The 21,181-nt window shown below is 40.2% G+C and overlaps 1 protein-coding gene across 1 annotated transcript in view; it reads right to left on the reverse strand.

Annotated features, from left to right (window-relative positions):
* ARHGAP44 (Rho GTPase activating protein 44) overlaps window positions 1–21,181 on the reverse strand; it is a 271,202-nt gene that overhangs the window by 136,456 nt on the left and 113,565 nt on the right. Inside the window, exons 8-10 of the mRNA XM_053710111.1 lie at window positions 7,904–7,984; window positions 7,039–7,152; window positions 6,236–6,327 (exon numbers count right to left, since the gene is read on the reverse strand). Of these exons, the coding sequence (XP_053566086.1) occupies window positions 6,236–6,327; window positions 7,039–7,152; window positions 7,904–7,984 (287 nt within the window). The remainder of the gene's footprint in view (window positions 1–6,235; window positions 6,328–7,038; window positions 7,153–7,903; window positions 7,985–21,181) is intronic.

A 21,181-nucleotide genomic window follows, 5' to 3' on the forward strand; every position in this document is an offset into this window, starting at 1 on the left:
GGAATAATACACGAAATAGGTTGCAGGAGGTAACCTTGCTGTACAAAAATCTTTTTAAGCAAACCCTCAAATTTTTTATCCATAGGATCTTTGAAAGCACAATTGTCCTCGATAGGAATGGACGTGCGTTTGGCCAGTGTAGAAACTGCCCCCTCGACCTTAGGGACTGTTTGCCATAAGTCCTTTCTGGGGTCGACCATAGGAAATAATTTTTTAAATATAGGAGGAGGGACAAAAGGTATGCCAGGCTTCTCCCACTCCTTATTCACTATGTCCGCCACCCGCTTGGGTATTGGAAAAGCGTCGGGGTGCACCGGGACCTCTAGGAACTTGTCCATCTTGCACAATATTTCTGGGATGACCAGGTTGTCGCAATCATCCAGAGTAGATAGCACCTCCTTAAGCAGTGCGCGGAGATGCTCTAATTTAAATTTAAATGTCACAACATCAGGTTCTGCCTGCTGAGAAATTCTTCCTGAATCAGAAATTTCCCCATCTGACAAAACCTCCCTCATAGCCACTTCAGATTGGTGTGAGGGTATGACAGAGCAATTATCATCAGCGCCCTCCTGCTCTACAGTGTTTAAAACAGAGCAATCGCGCTTTCTCTGAAATGCAGGCATTTTGGATAAAATATTTGCTATGGAGTTATCCATTACTGCCGTCAATTGTTGCATAGTAACAAGCATTGGCGCGCTAGAAGTACTAGGGGTCTCCTGCGTGGGCAAAACTGGTGTAGACACAGAGGGAGATGATGTAGAACTATGTCTACTCCCTTCATCTGATGAATCATCTTGGGCAACTTTACTATCTGTGGCAGTACTGTCCTTACTTTGTTTGGACGCTATGGCACAATTATCACACATATTTGAAGGGGGAGACACATTGGCTTCCATACATACAGAACATAGTCTATCTGAAGGCAAAGATGTTAAACAGGCTTAAACTTCTCAATAAAGTACAAAAACCGTTTTAAAACAAAACCGTTACTGTCTCTTTAAATTTTAAACAGGGCACACTTTATTACTGAATATGTGAAAAACTATGAAGGAATTGTTCAATTTTAACCAAATTTTCACCACAGTGTCTTAAGTATTCAAAGCATTGCACCCCAAATTTCAGGCTGTTAACCCTTAAAATGTGGAAACCAGAGCCTTTTACAGATTTAACCCCTTTACAGTCCCAGCCCCAGCCTTTGCTGCGACTTCACCAAACCCAGGGGAGTATACGATACCAAATGAAGCCTTCTAGGAACCTTTTCAACTACTTCCAGACCCACACACATGCAGCTGCATGTACTGCTCTCAAAAGTAACTGCGCAGTAATGGCGCGAAAATGAGGCTCTGCCTACTACAGAGAAAGGCCCTTCCTGACTGGGAAGGTGTCTAAACCAGTGCCTGACGTAAAATAACGTTCCCCAAGATTATAAAGTGTGAATTTCAACATCAAACTGTATAAAATGCCTAAATAAAGCAATCGATCTAGCCCATAAAAGGGTCTACCAGTTTTATAGCCCATATTAAGCCCTTTATTCTGTTTGAGACTAAGAAAATGGCTTACCGATCCCCATGAGGGGAAAAATGACAGCCTTCCAGCATTACACAGTCTTGTTAGAAATATGGCTAGTCATACCTTAAGCAGAAAAGTCTGCCAACTGCTCCCCCCAACTGAAGTTACCTCATCTCAACAGTCCTGTGTGGGAACAGCAATCGATTTTAGTTACTGCTGCTAAAATCATACTCCTCTCACAAACAGAACTCTTCATCTTTTTCTGTTTCAGAGTAAATAGTACATACCAGCACTATTTTAAAATAACAAACTCTTGATAGTAGAATAAAAAACTACAACTAAACACCACATACTCTTCACCATCTCCGGGGAGATGCTACTTGTTCAGAGCGGCAAAGAGAATGACTGGGGGGGCGGAGCCTGGGAGGGACTATATGGACAGCTTTTGCTGTGCTCTTTGCCATTTCCTGTTGGGAGGAGAATATTCCCACAAGTTATGGATGACGCCGTGGACCGGACACACCAATGTTGGAGAAAAAAGCGTTTTTAAAGAAAAGCGTTACTGTCCCTTTAAATAATAAACAGGCACACTTTATTTCTGTTATTTTTAAAAACAATGAAGGCAATGTCCGATTTTTACAAAATTTTCACCCCAGAGTCCTAATGCCTTGAAAGTATTGCACACCAAGTTTCAAGACTTTAACCCTTAAAATGAGCAACCCGGAACTATTTGTTCAATTCAACAATTTTAGTATACTACAATCACTGCCACAGCCTTTCTGCGGCTTTTTACCTTCCCTGAGAGTTATTCAGCACTGAAATAAACCTTCCTGAGTTTGTTTTTGTAGCCACAGGACCCCTCACATGAAGCTGCATGCACTGCCATGGAAGTAAACTGCGCAATTGATGCGCGAAAACGGGGCCTCCTTCCTCTGCATACCAGAGTGAAGGGGCCTTTCTGACTGAAATAGTAGTCTAACTAAATGCCAGGCGAATAAAAACGTTCCCAAAAGTGCTTTTAATTACACAAAACACTCTAAAAGCCATCTAAAAGCCATCTAAATATGAAATAAATCAATCGATTTAGCCCACAATAGTGTCAACCAGTATAGAGCCCATTAATAAGCCTTAATATGTTATGAATCTAAGAAAATGGCTTACTTACCCCTTAAGGGAAAACTGTCTTCTAGCATTAACATGTCTTGTTAGAAATATGACTGATCATACCTGAAGCAGATAAGCCTGCAAACTGTTCCCCCCAACTGAAGTTCTTTGGTTTCAACAGTCCTGCGTGGGAACAGCAATAGATTTTAGTTACTACTGCTAAAATCATATTCCTCTTTAACAGAAATCTTCTTCATTTTCTGTTGTAGAGTAAATAGTACAAACCGGCACTATTTTAAAATAACAAACTCTTGATAGAAGAATAAAAAACTACAACTAACACCACATACTCTTTACCATCCCCGTGGAGATGCTACTTGTTCAGAGCGGCAAAGAGAATGACTGGGGGGCGGAGCCAGAGGGGGGGCTATATGGACAGCTCTTGCTGGGTGCTCTCTTTGCCATTTCCTGTAGGGGAAGAGAATATCCCACAAGTAAGGATGAAGCCGTGGACAGGACACACCAATGTTGGAGAAATAAACCTTTTACCAGCAATATTACTGCCTTTGCATTTCTTGGACTTTATATTATTAATTATTATACATCCTTCATAGCCTTTTTTTGTCTTATCAGTTATATGGAATTATACTAAGTCCTATTGATTTGTCCTCTTGTTTATGAATATTTCTGCATACAGTCACAGTTTTTTATTTTGCAAACTAAAAGGTGGTTGTGACAAAATACGCAAAATACTTATAACCCTATTAAAAAAACACATGCATATGAAAATAGAGGCGATTTTAAGATTCTATACGCAAAAAGAAGCGCAATGTGATTTGTTTTTGATGCTAAGGTATCTAACAGCGCTGACACAAAGTTCCTACTAGCTCCTAGGTACTAAAAGGGTACCTAGCTACCCTTAAGAGTGAGTTCTATAGAATAGGAAAGGGACCTTGGAGCGCCAAAAAATATATAGGCGGAGGAACTAAAATGGGCGGATAAATATCGTATTGAGGCCCTCAATATGGTAGATAGTAGCGAATAATCCAATATCATAAAATAAGTGCAAAATTGGATACAAACCATTAAGGATATATAGGTACAATTTAATACAATTAAAACATATAAATATAATCATGGATCCATGGTACAATAAACATAAATGACATATAAAATTAGCGTATGATAAAAACAATACGTTAAAAACAATCTAATTAAATAATGCTGGTGTGGGCAAAAAAACTGTCAATGGGAACCGTGTTCCCTATATCAGGTGCGGATGTGCCTCTAAAGAATTAACCAAAGATTTAGGTAAAAAATATATTATATATGTGTAAGGGGGTACCCCCTCAAAAAATGAACAGTACCAAAAAATGTGACTGTGATGGTCCAAAACACTAACCAAAAACAAAAAATCAAAATATCAAAAGTTAAGAGTGGGAAAAAAGGTGTGTAGAAGACTGTATAAAATTGTGTCCGTGTATAAAGTTCGTGAAAAAAACGGTGATACACACTATCAGTGAAATAAAGTTCCAAACAGTATGTGTATTGTTAGGCAAAACTTCCTTCAGTCTCCTCAAAAGAAGGTTCCAAACAATATAATGATAGTAGGTGAGGGAGTGTCCGGTAAAACCTGGGTATAGTCCCTATATCCAACCTGTAAAAGAAACATACAATAGTGCAATAAAGCTAATGGATATGTATGTATAATAGGAAAAAAATGGTTGGCAAATTGGTGAGCTTTTTTTCCTATTATACATACATATCCATTAGCTTTATTGCACTATTGTATGTTTCTTTTACAGGTTGGATATAGGGACTATACCCAGGTTTTACCGGACACTCCCTCACCTACTATCATTATATTGTTTGGAACCTTCTTTTGAGGAGACTGAAGGAAGTTTTGCCTAACAATACACATACTGTTTGGAACTTTATTTCACTGATAGTGTGTATCACCGTTTTTTTCACAAACTTTATACACGGACACAATTTTATACAGTCTTCTACACACCTTTTTTCCCACTCTTAACTTTTGATATTTTGATTTTTTGTTTTTGGTTAGTGTTTTGGACCATCACAGTCACATTTTTTGGTACTGTTCATTTTTTGAGGGGGTACCCCCTTACACATATATAATATATTTTTTACCTAAATCTTTGGTTAATTCTTTAGAGGCACATCCGCACCTGATATAGGGAACACGGTTCCCATTGACAGTTTTTTTGCCCACACCAGCATTATTTAATTAGATTGTTTTTAACGTATTGTTTTTATCATACGCTAATTTTATATGTCATTTATGTTTATTGTACCATGGATCCATGATTATATTTATATGTTTTAATTGTATTAAATTGTACCTATATATCCTTAATGGTTTGTATCCAATTTTGCACTTATTTTATGATATTGGATAATTCGCTACTATCTACCATATTGAGGGCCTCAATACGATATTTATCCGCCCATTTTAGTATCTCCGCCTATATATTTTTTGGCACTCCAAGGTCCCTTTCCTATTCTATAGTGATTTGTTTTTGATGCAGGATTTAATTTTTAAAGTGCCCCCCGCTGCTCTACCCAGTGATATTTCCCTTTCCAGCGAGCGCCATTACTTTCTATAGGAGACATCGCCACTTACAGGAGCTGCCCCTTTTTTACAATTATGCCACCAGGGCAGCCCCTGTGAGGATTGGCGTGAAAAACCACATCTAATCCTATCTGGCGAATTTTGGTTAATCGGCCCATGGTCTGAATTTAAATGAGTAATAGGTTTTTCTAATAAATTTCAAAATGTCTTTTTTGGGAATTTTTCATATGTTTAACCAGACTTCCCTGTTACATTGTATTATAATTTGGATAGTTTAAAGGAACATAAAAATTATTTAATGTTAGAACATTTTATTATTATTATTATTAATAAACAATTAATCTACACAAATGTCCGTAGAATTTAATGGTACATTTTGTAGAAAAATTAATTATATAAACATTTCCAATGGACTGTGATCGACCCTTATGGGTTAAACTCATAGTTAAAATCCAATCCAGAGCAGAAATGCACTACTTGGAGCTAGCTGAATTCATCTGGTGAGCCAATGACAAGAGGCATATGTGTGTAACCACCAAACAGTAGCTAGCTCACAGTAGTGCATGCTCTCTTTTTCTTGGGTATATTTTGCCTGTACTGGCGCTTTAGATTTTAATTGTTCTCTGTACTCCTGAGCATACCTATGTATGTTTTAAACAAAGGATACCAAGGAAATGAAGTAAATTCAATAATAGAAGTACATTGAAAAGTATCTAAGTAATTAAAGTTTAATTATGACTTTTATGTCCATTTAACTAATTCAGAAGGTGGCAATTCAAATAGACTCAAATGAAAAGAAATCTGAGAAAAAAATCCCAGGAGCTGCAAACAATGTTATCTCACTAATTTACAGATAGAGAAACGTGTACACGAATAAACTTTCGAGATTAGATATTTTGATGAACAACATGAATTAAAACCACTTGAATAATTGCAATAATAACAGTTTCCCTGTAATATATACTGTACATATATATATATAATAAAGTGGTCTATACTACGTGAGTATACAAAGAGATGTGCACGTACCTCCTGGGAAGAACCAATCAGCGTGCTGGATAATCGGCTCAATAATTCCCACAATCTGGAGTGAAACAGTGGTCATCATCTCTGTGATATTTCTGAAAATTAGAAGAACCTGGAATAAGGAGGGGGCTACAATTATAACTGAAGAGTTATGACATTTGAGGAATATTCTGGTAGATTTCAATGGTATCTGGCCACTGTATCGTGGTTGAAAAATCAATTAGCACAATTTCGCAGCTGCAATGTCACAGGTGGAGACCTCATGTTATGCTGAGATCTTACTAACCCTGACATCACAGTGCAAGAACGTTGTGACTGATGGTCTAAGGTTAGGGTTAGTGACTGGCATTAGGGCTACAGCAATCTCTAGCATCTAACGAGCTCCTGCGTCATCTACATGTCTGCGCATGGGGGGTTACAGTGACATTTCAAACAAGAACCAGTTGGTTAAGCTAACTGTAGCAAGATGATGCAAAAACTACCGGAGATCAAAGATATTTTAAGTGTGTTTGAATCAATGTTCTTTATCATTTTTGGCTTCATTATTTGTACCAAAATTCTCCATCAACGTATACAACGTAAAAACAGCAGAACTGATTAAGACAAAACTAAGACAGCAACATTTACTCCCTCTGAAAATACCAGTTGTCCACCATTTCTGGTAAGAAGACCACCAGGCGCGATGAATCCACCTCTTGGACTCCGGAATTCACCAATATGGCTTCTATCCTGATGTCGCCTATCACAGGGACTCAAGGTACTGAAGTCATCTGTGTCCGTTTCAGTTCTCTTGTGTAACTACTCACCCTTCTGCCTGCGGCCATAGAAGGTTGGGCCCCAACACTATCGCCATATTGCTTGGGGTCATCTTGTTGGCATCTTGATATTCTGTTAACTTAGCCAAGAACTTAATGACGTATCTAGAAATAATGAACAAAGCGCGTTAATTAATTCCCTAGGTGCATAGGCACTTCCTGTTAGTATCGTTATATTTACACAGCTTTATCTAGAGTCTATACACGTTTATAGCTTCCATGCACTGATACAACATCCTATGTCCCTTTAAATTGGTAAAAAAAAACAAATAACCTGCTAGGTGCCAGTGATGAACTGCACTGAAATGATTTAGCTTCTGAATTATCTAAATACAAATGAACCATATATAACACTTCAGAAAACACCATGTGACATATCAATTAAAGGGATATGAAACCTAAAATGATTTTTCATGATTTTGATAGAACAGACAATTTTTAACAACTCTCCAATTTACTTCTATTATCAAATCCGTTTCATTCTCTTGTTATCCTTTGTTGAATGAGCAGAAATGCACTGCTGGCAGCTAGCTGAGCAGATCTGGTGAGCCAGTGACAAGAGGCATATATGTGTGTAGCCGCCATTTAGGATTGAACTCCCTGTAGTGCAGTGCTGCTCCTAAGCCTACCTAGTTATGCTTTCCAACAACTGATTCCAAGAGAACAAAGCAAATTAGATAATGAAAGTAAATGTAAAAGCATGCTATATCTGATTAGCGACATCTTTACTGTGAATGTAAATGAATACATAAGTATGTTTAATTAGAAGCTTATGCACTGTTTGTCACGTAAGGTAACATTACTTAGAAAGATAAACGAGGGGCACCTACCCTGCCTCCCTCTGAGGCAAACTCACCTGAAGTTGTTGTAATTGGCCTGTGGAAGCTTCTCACAGGCGTTCCATAGAGCTTGCAGCCGCTTGTCCTGCTCCTGGATGCTAAGGAGAAGGTACCAGGTTACTGAACTACTCTGCATAGTGATGGTATCTGTATTAGTTTGTAGTTTACATTTCTGAGAATTAGAGGTGCACACTGCAGACTTTGCAAGCCTAACTCGGCTACCTATCTGTCCCTCACTCAGTAGTGGTGATACAATAACATAATGCAAAACAACGTCAAATTTACTAATTGTTGTCATTGTCTACTCATCCAAATAAGGCAACTGGTAGGAGGAGTTTGGCCACCAAAAAAAAATGCAGCTTATTCTGAACATTTGAATACTGGGTTGATAAGTTAATTTATTGCAAAACTACTTTATGTTCTTTTAATCACTGGATCACTGGTTAACCTATAATTACAGCGAGTTAACTTGAGAACATCTGGCCGGTGAGTGCATTGTCAGCTTAGCAGAACAGGTATTATTATTATAGTTATCATCAGTTATTTGTAGAGCGCCAACAGATTCCGTAGAGCCTATTTTAAAGATATGATGGTGTAAAGTGGTTTGTGATTTTAGCATTTTTGGAAAATAGATTATTTTCCTTGTTTGACATTACTGAGATATAAGAGCAAACATCATCTGTTTCTTAAGACAAATTAATATGATATTGAGGAGCTGGAAACCTGCTACCCCTGTGCCATTTAAAGGGACAGTATACGTCAATCTTTATATAACTGCATGTAATAGACACTAATATAAAGAATAATATGCACAGATACTGATCTAAAATTCAGTATAAAACCTTTTAAAAACTTGATTAGATAAGTAGGAACACCCAGGGAAAGTGCCTAAATTGCAGACACTGCCCCCCTCCTCTGCATATGAAAAGACAGATTATACAAACAGAAGCCAGCAGTAGACTGGAAAAGCACGTCTACTTCTGACACTGAGGGGCTTGGTTAGGAGTCTGAAAAACAAAATGTATGCTTACCTGATAATTTTTTTTTTTTTTTCGGGCATGGAGAGTCCACAACGTCATTCCAATTACTAGTGGGATATTCAACTCCTGGCCAGAACGAGGAGGCAAAGAGCACCCCAGCAAAGCTGTTAAGTGTAACTTCCCTTACCCATAATCCCCAGTCATTCATCAGAAGGAAAATGGAAAAAGAAGAAACACAAAAAAAACTGCTGAATTATAATTAAAAAAGAGGGCGGAGTCGTGGACTCTCCATGCCCGGAAAGAAAGAAATATATCAGGTAACCATAAATTTTGTTTTCTTTCCTATGGCATAGAGAGTCCACAACGTCATTCCAATTACTAGTGGGAACCAATACCCAAGCTAGAGAAAAGGGAGGGAGAACAAGGCAGGAGGACCTAAACATAAGGCACCACCGTTTGAAGAACCTTTCTCCCAAAAGAGGCCTTAGCCGAGGCAAAAATATCACATTTGTAGAGTTTAGAAAAAGGATGCAAAGAGGACCATGTTGCCACCTTGCAAATCTGTTCCACAGAAGCTTCATTTTTGAAAGCCCATGATGAGGAGACAGCCCTAGTGGAATGAGCCGTAATTCTCTCAGGAGGCTGCTGTCCAGTTGTCTCATAAGCAAAACGAATCATACTTCTCAACCAGAGGAAAAGGGTAGTAGAAGTGGCCTTCTGAACCTTACGCTTTCCAGAGAAAACCACAAACAGGGCTAAAGACTGCCGACAATATTTAGTAGCTTGTAGGTAAAACTTTAGCTCACAACATCCAAGTTATGCAAAAGACGTTCCTTGTGAGAAGAAGGATTAGGACAAAAAGAAGGCACAGCAACTTCCTGATTAATGTTTCGATCTGACACCAACTTAGGGAGAAAACCCAATTTAGTACAAAGGACCGCCTTATCTGCATGAAAAATAAGGTACGGGGACTCACACTGCAGAGCTGAAAGCTCAAAAACTCTGCGAGCGGAAGCAATAGCAAGAAGAAACAAAACCTTCCAAGATAACAATTTTAATCAACAGAATGCATCGGCTCAAACGGAGCCTGCTGCAAAACTTTAAGAACAAGATTAAGGCTCCAAGGAGGAGAAACACTGGTCTGATTCTGACCAAGGCCTGAACAAAAGCTTGAACATCTGGAAAATCTGCCAGACGTTTGTGCAAAAGAATAGAGAGAGCAGAAATCTGACCCTTCAGAGTACTGACTGACAAACCTTTCTCTAGTTTTACTTATACAACTACAGATGGTTGCAAAAAAACATACACAAATAGCACTCTAATCCCACATGAAATATTATGAGTATAGGGTGGTATACACCAACAACAAATTGGATTAAAAGATTTATACTTTAATAGATATATTAAAAATGGGTACTTTAAAATTAACTAGAGAAAGGGTATTTTAGCATATATTGTCCTGGGAACAATTTCCACCAGGATTTGAATTGTATACAGGTTACTGCAGTAAAGGTAATGTAATGAACAGGAAGAAACATGTTATAACTGGTTCTTCTAAGGAGGTGTCACAAAAGAGTATGTCAAGTTCTGGCCTGGAAGAGTCCCATTGTATATCAATGTTTGGTACGAATAGATTACATTAATAGAGCCTATGTACTGGCAGTAATCAATTAGAAACAGTACGTTGGTTACACTGTAACAAAAAGAGGATATTGGTATTCCTCAGTATAACGTGATCAATATACTTGACTAATGCCAGTTGCTACTGCAATGTTGTATATGTATATATGATTATGTCTAGTAGATTATTGAACGTTATCCCCAGGTATTATAATAATGAAGCAGAGTTAAGGTTGCATTCCAAAATTATCTATGTTAATAGGAATATCTATTCATTGGACAGATTGGAGTATCCGTCTTAGCAACCTATTTATAGCCCTGTTATGATTTATAACACCCTGTTCACAAGAATTTGGGTTATTGGACAAGCAAATAAACAAATAAGCAAGCATCTTATAATCTGTATTGGCTAGAATAGCTTATATTTGTGATATGTCCTCGTCATGTTCTGCATTTTGATTTTATATATTGCAAGCTTTAATATATCTATCTGTTCACCGTAATAGGTGGTTAGCCGCCAGTAATGGTTCACTGTTCTAAATAGTTGATTCTAAAATATATGGTGGCTTGTGCGTGTTACTGAATAGACTGTCAAATATACAATGCCTATGGTTGGCTATTTCCGTTGCTAGAGGCTATTCACATAGGCCTAGATTTGGAGTTTGGCGGTAGCCGTGAAAACCAGCGTTAGAGGCTCCTAACTCTGGTTTTAGGCTACCTCCGGTATTTGGAGTCACTCAAAAAAGGGTCTAACGCTCACTTTTCAGCCGCGACTTTTCCATACCGCAGATCCCCTTACGTCAATTGCGTATCCTATCTTTTCAATGGGATTTTTCTAACTCCGGTATTTAGAGTCGTGGCTGAAGTGAGCGTTAGAAATCTAACAACAAAACTCCAGCCGCAGAAAAAAGTCAGTAGTTAAGAGCTTTATGGGCTAACGCCGGTTCATAAAGCTCTTAACTACTGTACTCTAAAGTACACTAACACCCATAAACTACCTATGTACCCCTAAACCGAGGCCCCCCCACATCGCCGCCACTCGATTTAATTTTTTTAACCCCTAATCTGCCGACCGCCACCTACGTTATCCTTATGTGCCCCTAATCTGCTTCCCCTAACACCACCGACCCCTATATTATATTTATTAACCCCTAACATGCCCCACACAACGTCGCCGCCAGCTACCTACAATAATTAACCCCTAATCTGCCGACCGCAAAGAGCCGCCACCTACATTATAGCTATGTACCCCTAATCTGCTGCCCCTAACACCGCCGACCCCTATATTATATTTATTAACCCCTAATCTGCCCCCCAACGTCGCCTCCACCTGCCTACACTTATTAACCCCTAATCTGCCGAGCGGACCGCACCGCTATCATAATAAAGTTATTAACCCCTAATCCGCCTCACTAACCCTATAATAAATAGTATTAACCCCTAATCTGCCCTCCCTAACATCGCCGACACCTAACTTCAATTATTAACCCCTAATCTGCCGACTGCAGCTCACCGCTATTCTAATAAATGTATTAACCCCTAAAGCTAAGTCTAACCCTAACACCCCCCTAAGTTAAATATAATTTACATCTAACGAAATTAATTATCTCTTATTAAATAAATTATTCCTATTTAAAGCTAAATACTTACCTGTAAAATAAATCCTAATATAGCTACACTATAAATTATAATTATATTATAGCTATTTTAGGATTAATATTTATTTTACAGGTAACTTTGTAATTATTTTAACCAGGTACAATAGCTATTAAATAGTTAATAACTATTTAATAGTTACCTAGTTAAAATAATAACAAAATTACCTGTAAAATAAATCCTAACCTAAGTTACAATTAAACCTAACACTACACTATAATTAAATTAATTAAATAAAATATCTACAATTACCTACAATTAAACCTAACACTACACTATCAATACATTAATTAAATACAATATCTACAAGTAACTACAATGAAATAAACTAACTAAAGTACAAAAAATAAAAAAGAACTAAGTTACAAAAATTAAAAAAATATTTACAAACATAAGGAAAATCTTACAACAATTTTAAACTAATTACACCTACTCTAAGCCCCCTAATAAAATAACAAAGCCCCCCAAAATAAAAAATGCCCTACCCTATTCTAAATTACTAAAGTTCAAAGCTCTTTTACCTTACCAGCCCTGAACAGGGCCCTTTGCGGGGCATGCCACAAAGAATTCAGCTCTTTTGCCTGTAAAAAAAAAATACAATACCCCCCCCAACATTACAACCCACCACCCACATACCCCTAATCTAACCCAAACCCCCCTTAAATAAACCTAACACTAAGCCCCTGAAGATCATCCTACCTTGTCTTCACCATACCAGGTTCACTGATCCGTCCTGGCTCCAAAATCTTCATCCAACCCAAGCGGGGGCTGGCGATCCATCATCCGGCGGCTGAAGAGGTCCAGAAGAGGCTCCAAAGTCTTCATCCTATCCGGGAAGAAGAGTAGATCCGGACCGGCAACCATCATCTTCCAAGCGGCATCTTCTATCTTCATCCGATGAGGACCGGCTCCATCCTGAAGACCTCCACCGCGGACCCATCTTCATCCGGCGACGTCCAACTGAAGAATGACGGTTCCTTTAAGGGACGTCATCCAAGATGGCGTCCCTCGAATTCCGATTGGCTGATAGGATTCTATCAGCCAATCGGAATTAAGGTAGGAATATTCTGATTGGCTGATGGAATCAGCCAATCAGAATCAAGTTCAATCCGATTGGCTGATCCAATCAGCCAATCAGATTGAGCTTGCATTCTATTGGCTGATCGGAACAGCCAATAGAATGCGAGCTCAATCTGATTGGCTGATTGGATCAGCCAATCGGATTGAACTTGATTCTGATTGGCTGATGGAATCAGCCAATCAGAATATTCCTACCTTAATTCCGATTGGCTGATAGAATCCTATCAGCCAATCGGAATTCGAAGGACGCCATCTTGGATGACGTCCCTTAAAGGAACCGTCATTCTTCAGTTGGACGTCGCCGGATGAAGATGGGTCCGCGGTGGAGGTCTTCAGGATGGAGCCGGTCCTCATCGGATGAAGATAGAAGATGCCGCTTGGAAGATGATGGTTGCCGGTCCGGATCTACTCTTCTTCCCGGATAGGATGAAGACTTTGGAGCCTCTTCTGGACCTCTTCAGCCGCCGGATGATGGATCGGCAGCCCCCGCTTGGGTTGGATGAAGATTTTGGAGCCAGGACGGATTGGTGAACATGGTATGGTGAAGACAAGGTAGGATGATCTTCAGGGGCTTAGTGTTAGGTTTATTTAAGGGGGGTTTGGGTTAGATTAGGGGTATGTGGGTGGTGGGTTGTAATGTTGGGGGGGGGGTATTGTATGTTTTTTTTTACAGGCAAAAGGGCTGAATTCTTTGGGGCATGCCCCGCAAAGGGCCCTGTTCAGGGCTGGTAAGGTAAAAGAGCTTTGAACTTTAGTAATTTAGAATAGGGTAGGGCATTTTTTATTTTGGGGGGCTTTGTTATTTTATTAGGGGGCTTAGAGTAGGTGTAATTAGTTTAAATTGTTGTAAGATTTTCCTTATGTTTGTAAATATTTTTTTATTTTTTGTAACTTAGTTCTTTTTTATTTTTTGTACTTTAGTTAGTTTATTTCATTGTAGTAGTAGTAGTATTTGTAGATATTGTATTTAATTAATGTATTGATAGTGTAGTGTTAGGTTTAATTGTAGGTAATTGTAGATAACAGAATTTATGTTTACCTGATAAATTACTTTCTCCAACGGTGTGTCCGGTCCACGGCGTAATCCTTACTTGTGGGATATTTTCTTCCCCAACAGGAAATGGCAAAGAGTCCCAGCAAAGCTGGTCACATGATCCCTCCTAGGCTCCACCCACCCCAGTCATTCGACCGACGGACAGGAGGAAATATATATAGGAGAAATCATATGATACCGTGGTGACTGTAGTTAGAGAAAATAATTCATCAGACCTGATTAAAAAAACCAGGGCGGGCCGTGGACCGGACACACCGTTGGAGAAAGTAATTTATCAGGTAAACATAAATTCTGTTTTCTCCAACATTGGTGTGTCCGGTCCACGGCGTCATCCTTACTTGTGGGAACCAATACCAAAGCTTTAGGACACTGTAATGAATTAATTCACTGTATCAATTCAATCCTTTGTATGGATCACAACTGTGGATGATAGGTTTTGTATCACTTAGCTGTAAATTAACATATGGATAAATGTTAATTTTAGGGCACAAAGTGAGTTTATATTGAATTCACAAACTTGGATTAATCTGTGAATAGGTGAAGAATCTCTCACTATGTTTATACTTGCAAATAATAAAGTATAAATTTCCACACTGGAAAAATAGCAATGAAGATTTTATGCTGGTAATATAATTCTAAGTACAGCCGAAATGTTTAGGAAACCACTGAGACCACACTACCTGCATATAGAGATTAGCAGGAAAATGTTCTGTAGCAGCAGAGTGTGTGAATCAGTGAGACAGGCTGAGACAGAATGGTAGAACAGCTGATATGAAATCTGCTTGTAAGCTGAGCCGTCTGGAATAGTTGTGATGTCACTGCTTAGGAATGTCTTCGCTACAATCGGGTTTAGGGTCTCTACGGGATAAAGCATCTGCCTTACCATTACGAGAGGCTGGCCTATATACTATCTGAAATAGGAATCTACTGAAATAGAGACTCCACCTCACTTGTCTTGAGGAAAGAGTCTTATTCCTTTGTAAATATTCCAAATTTCTATGGTCTGTATACACTATTATTGGTAGTTGAGTTCCTTCTAGTAGATGTCTCCAAGTCTCGAAAGCTCTTTTGATGGAGAGAAGTTCCTTTTCGCCTATGGGGTAGTTTCTTTCGGCGGGGGACATCATCTTGGAAAAGAAGGCTATCGGATGTAATGGATGCATTAGGCTTTTTCTCTGAGAAAGAACTGCTCCCAAAGCATAATCAGATGAGTCTACTTCGAGGAAGTATTGGAGATCAGGATTGGGGTGATGTAAAATGGGTGCTGATGTAAAAGAGGATTTCAGATATTCAAATGCTTCTGCTGCCTTTTCATTCCAAAGAAATCTGGAAGTGCAACCAGTAAGCGAGGTCAATGGTTTAGCTATACCAGAATACCCTTTAATGAATTTTCGGTAGTAATTACTAAACCCTAAAAACCGCTGTAGATCCTTGCGGCTTTGTGGGGTAGGCCAGCTCTTTACCGCTTCTACTTTGTCTTGTTGCATTTGAATGCCCTCGGATGAGATATTGTATCCCAAGAAGGAGATCTTTTCAGCATGGAATATACATTTTTCGGCCTTGGCATATAATCGATGTATTTGAAGTCTGGATAGAACCCAGCTGACGTGTTTGATATGGTCTTGTAAATTCTGGGAATAAATGAGAATGTCATCCAGATAGACCACTACACATATGTCAAGGAGATCCCTGAAAACATCATTGATGTAATGCTGAAAAGTTGCAGGAGCATTACATAATCCAAATGGCATAACCAGGTATTCGTATAGGCCATATCTCGTTCTAAACGCAGTTAACCATTCATCTCCCTCTCTTATGCGAATGAGGTTGTAGGCCCCCCTGAGGTCCAATTTGGTGAATATCTTAGCTTGATGGAGTCGCTCAATAAGTTCAGGAATTAAGGGGAGTGGATACCTGTTTTTAACGGTAACTTTATTGAGCTCTCTATAATCAATGATCGGACGTAGTGATTTATCTTTGTTTCTAACAAAGAACATACCAGCTGCCGCAGGAGACACGGACGGCCTGATGAACCCTTTTTTTAAGTTTTCGTCTAAATAGCCTTTTAAATGTGCTAATTCAGGTTGGCTTAGAGGGTAGAGATGACCATGTGGTATTACTGAACCAGGTTTCAGATCTATAGGGCAGTCATAGCTACGGTGTGGAGGTAGTGTTTCTGCCTCCCTCTTACTAAATACTTCGGTATATTGTGAATATACTTCAGGTATATCTGTAGTTTGTTCAGCTATGTGGATGGTATGTGTTGAATGGTAACAATTTGTTTTACAATGAGAGGAGTTCAAAGTGACTTTTAGGGTTTTCCAATCTATGGAGGGTTCATGGAGGCGTATCCACTGAATACCTAGAACGATTGGAAAAAACATAATTTATGCTTACCTGATAAATTTATTTCTCTTGTAGTGTATCCAGTCCACGGATCATCCATTACTTATGGGATATTAACTCCTCCCCAACAGGAAGTGCAAGAGGATTCACCCAGCAGAGCTGCTATATAGCTCCTCCCCTAACTGCCATTACCAGTCATTCGACCGAAAACATGCAGAGAAAGGAAAACCATAGGGTGCAGTGGTGACTGTAGTTTAATGGAAAAATTACCTGCCTTAAAGTGACAGGGCGGGCCGTGGACTGGATACACTACAAGAGAAATAAATTTATCAGGTAAGCATAAATTATGTTTTCTCTTGTTAAGTGTATCCAGTCCACGGATCATCCATTACTTATGGGATACCAATACCAAAGCTAAAGTACACGGATGACGGGAGGGACAGGCAGGCTCTTTATACGGAAGGAACCACTGCCTGAAGAACCTTTCTCCCAAAAACAGCCTCCGAAGAAGCAAAAGTGTCAAATTTGTAAAATTTGGAAAAAGTATGAAGAGAAGACCAAGTTGCAGCCTTGCAAATCTGTTCAACAGAAGCCTCATTCTTAAAGGCCCAAGTGGAAGCCACAGCTCTAGTAGAATGTGCTGTAATTCTTTCAGGAGGCTGCTGTCCAGCAGTCTCATAGGCTAACCGTATTATGCTACGAAGCCAAAAGGAGAGAGAGGTAGCCGAAGCTTTTTGACCTCTCCTCTGACCAGAATAAACGACAAACAGGGAAGACGTTTGTCGAAAATCCTTAGTTGCCTGTAGATAAAATTTCAGGGCACGGACTACATCTAGATTGTGTAGCAGACGTTCCTTTTTCGAAGAAGGATTAGGACACAAAGATGGAACCACAATCTCTTGATTGATATTCCTGTTAGTGACCACCTTAGGTAGGAACCCAGGTTTAGTACGCAGAACTACCTTGTCTGAATGAAAAATCAGATAAGGAGAATCACAATGTAAGGCAGATAACTCAGAGACTCTTAGAGCCGAGGAAATCGCCATTAAAAACAGAACTTTCCAAGATAACAACTTGATATCAATGGAATGAAGGGGTTCAAACGGAACCCCCTGTAAAACATTAAGAACTAAGTTCAAACTCCATGGTGGAGCAACAGTTTTAAACACAGGCTTGATCCTAGCTAAAGCCTGACAAAAAGCTTGAACGTCCGGAACTTCTGACAGACGTTTGTGTAAAAGAATGGACAGAGCTGAAATCTGTCCCTTTAAGGAACTAGCGGATAAACCCTTTTCTAAACCTTCTTGTAGAAAAGACAATATCCTCGGAATCCTAACCTTACTCCATGAGTAACTCTTGGATTCGCACCAATATAAGTATTTGCGCCATATCTTATGGTAAATCTTTCTGGTAACAGGCTTCCTAGCCTGTATTAAGGTATCAATAACTGACTCAGAAAAACCACGTTTTGATAAAATCAAGCGTTCAATTTCCAAGCAGTCAGCTTCAGAGAAATTAGATTTTGATGTTTGAAGGGACCCTGGATCAGAAGGTCCTGTTTCAGAGGTAGCGACCAAGGTGGACAGGATGACATGTCCACTAGATCTGCATACCAAGTCCTGCGTGGCCATGCAGGCGCTATTAGAATCACTGATGCTCTCTCCTGTTTGATTCTGGCAATCAATCGAGGAAGCATCGGGAAGGGTGGAAACACATAAGCCATCCCGAAGGTCCAAGGTGCTGTCAAAGCATCTATCAGAACCGCTCCCGGATCCCTGGATCTGGACCCGTAACGAGGAAGCTTGGCGTTCTGTCGAGACGCCATGAGATCTTTCTCTGGTTTGCCCCAACGTCGAAGTATTTGGGCAAAGACCTCCGGATGAAGTTCCCACTCCCCCGGATGAAAAGTCTGACGACTTAAGAAATCCGCCTCCCAGTTCTCCACTCCCGGGATGTGGATTGCTGACAGGTGGCAAGAGCGAGACTCTGCCCAGCGAATTATCTTTGATACTTCCATCATTGCTAGGGAGCTTCTTGTCCCTCCCTGATGGTTGATGTAAGCTACAGTCGTGATGTTGTCCGACTGAAACCTGATGAACCCCCGAGTTGTTAACTGGGGCCAAGCCAGAAGGGCACTGAGAACTGCTCTCAATTCCAGAATGTTTATTGGTAGGAGACTCTCCTCCTGATTCCATTGTCCCTGAGCCTTCAGAGAATTCCAGACAGCGCCCCAACCTAGTAGGCTGGCGTCTGTTGTTACAATTGTCCAGTCCGGCCTGCTGAATGGCATCACCCTGGACAGATGTGGCCGAGAAAGCCACCATAGAAGAGAATTTCTGGTCTCTTGATCCAGATTCAGAGTAGGGGACAAGTCTGAGTAATCCCCATTCCACTGACTTAGCATGCACAATTGCAGCGGTCTGAGATGTAGGCGTGCAAAGGGTACTATGTCCATTGCTGCTACCATTAAGCCGATCACCTCCATGCATTGAGCTACTGACGGGTGTTGAATGGAATGAAGGACACGGCATGCATTTTGAAGCTTTGTTAACCTGTCTTCTGTCAGGTAAATCTTCATTTCTACAGAATCTATAAGAGTCCCCAAGAAGGGAACTCTTGTGAGTGGAAAGAGAGAACTCTTCTTTTCGTTCACCTTCCATCCATGCGACCTTAGAAATGCAGTACTAACTCTGTATGAGACTTGGCAGTTTGAAAGCATGAAGCTTGTATCAGAATGTCGTCTAGGTACAGAGCTACCGCAATTCCTCGCGGTCTTAGTACCGCCAGAAGAGCACCCAGAACCTTTGTGAAGATTCTCGGAGCCGTAGCCAATCCGAATGGAAGAGCTACAAACTGGTAATGCCTGTCTAGAAAGGCAAACCTTAGATACCGGTAATGATCTTTGTGAATCGGTATGTGAAGGTAAGCATCCTTTAAATCCACTGTGGTCATGTACTGACCCTTTTGGATCATGGGTAAAATTGTCCGAATAGTTTCCATTTTGAACGATGGAACTCTTAGGAATTTGTTTAGGATCTTTAAATCCAAGATTGGCCTGAAAGTTCCCTCTTTTTTGGGAACCACAAACAGATTTGAGTAAAACCCTTGTCCTTGTTCCGACCGCGGAACCAGATGGATCACTCCCATTAATAAAAGATCTTGTACGCAGCGTAGAAACGCCTCTTTCTTTATTTGGTTTGTTGACAACCTTGACAGATGAAATCTCCCTCTTGGGGGAGAGAATTTGAAGTCTAGAAGGTATCCCTGAGATATGATCTCTAACGCCCAGGGATCCTGGACATCTCTTGCCCAAGCCTGGGCGAAGAGAGAAAGTCTGCCCCCCACTAGATCCGTTCCTGGATCTGGGGCCCTCGATTCATGCTGTCTTAGGGGCAGCAGCAGGTTTCCTGGCCTGCTTGCCCTTGTTCCAGGACTGGTTAGGTCTCCAGCCTTGTCTGTAGCGAGCAACAACTCCTTCCTGTTTTGGTGCAGAGGAAGTTGATGCTGCTCCTGCTTTGAAATTACGAAAGGAACGAAAATTAGACTGTCTAGCCTTAGGTTTGGCTCTGTCTTGAGGCAGGGCATGGCCTTTACCTCCTGTAATGTCAGCGATAATTTCTTTCAACCCGGGCCCGAATAAGGTCTGCCCTTTGAAAGGTATATTAAGCAATTTAGATTTAGAAGTAACGTCAGCTGACCAGGATTTTAGCCACAGTGCTCTGCGTGCCTGAATGGCAAATCCGGAATTCTTAGCCGTAAGTTTAGTTAAATGTACTACGGCATCTGAAATAAATGAGTTAGCTAACTTAAGGGCTTTAAGCTTGAGTGTAATCTCATCTAATGGAGCTGATTCAAGTGTCTCTTCCAGAGACTCAAACCAAAATGCTGCTGCAGCCGTGACAGGCGCAATGCATGCAAGAGGTTGCAATATAAAACCTTGTTGAACAAACATTTTCTTAAGGTAACCCTCTAACTTTTTATCCATTGGATCTGAAAAGGCACAGCTATCCTCCACCGGGATAGTGGTACGCTTAGCTAAAGTAGAAACTGCTCCCTCCACCTTAGGGACCGTTTGCCATAAGTCCCGTGTGGTGGCGTCTATTGGAAACATCTTTCTAAATATCGGAGGGGGTGAGAACGGCACACCGGGTCTATCCCACTCCTTAGTAACAATTTCAGTAAGTCTCTTAGGTATAGGAAAAACGTCAGTACTCGCCGGTACCGCAAAATATTTATCCAACCTACACATTTTCTCTGGTATTGCAACTGTGTTACAATCATTCAGAGCCGCTAACACCTCCCCTAGTAATACACGGAGGTTTTCCAGCTTAAATTTAAAATTTGAAATATCTGAATCCAGTTTGTTTGGATCAGAACCGTCACCCGCAGAATGAAGCTCTCCGTCCTCATGTTCTGCAAATTGTGACGCAGTGTCTGACATGGCCCTAATATTATCAGCGCACTCTGTTCTCACCCCAGAGTGATCACGCTTACCTCTTAGTTCTGGTAATTTAGCCAAAACTTCAGTCATAACAGTAGCCATATCCTGTAATGTGATT

Source organism: Bombina bombina, chromosome 1 (genome assembly GCF_027579735.1).
Source record: "Bombina bombina isolate aBomBom1 chromosome 1, aBomBom1.pri, whole genome shotgun sequence".
Lineage (NCBI taxonomy): Eukaryota > Metazoa > Chordata > Amphibia > Anura > Bombinatoridae > Bombina > Bombina bombina.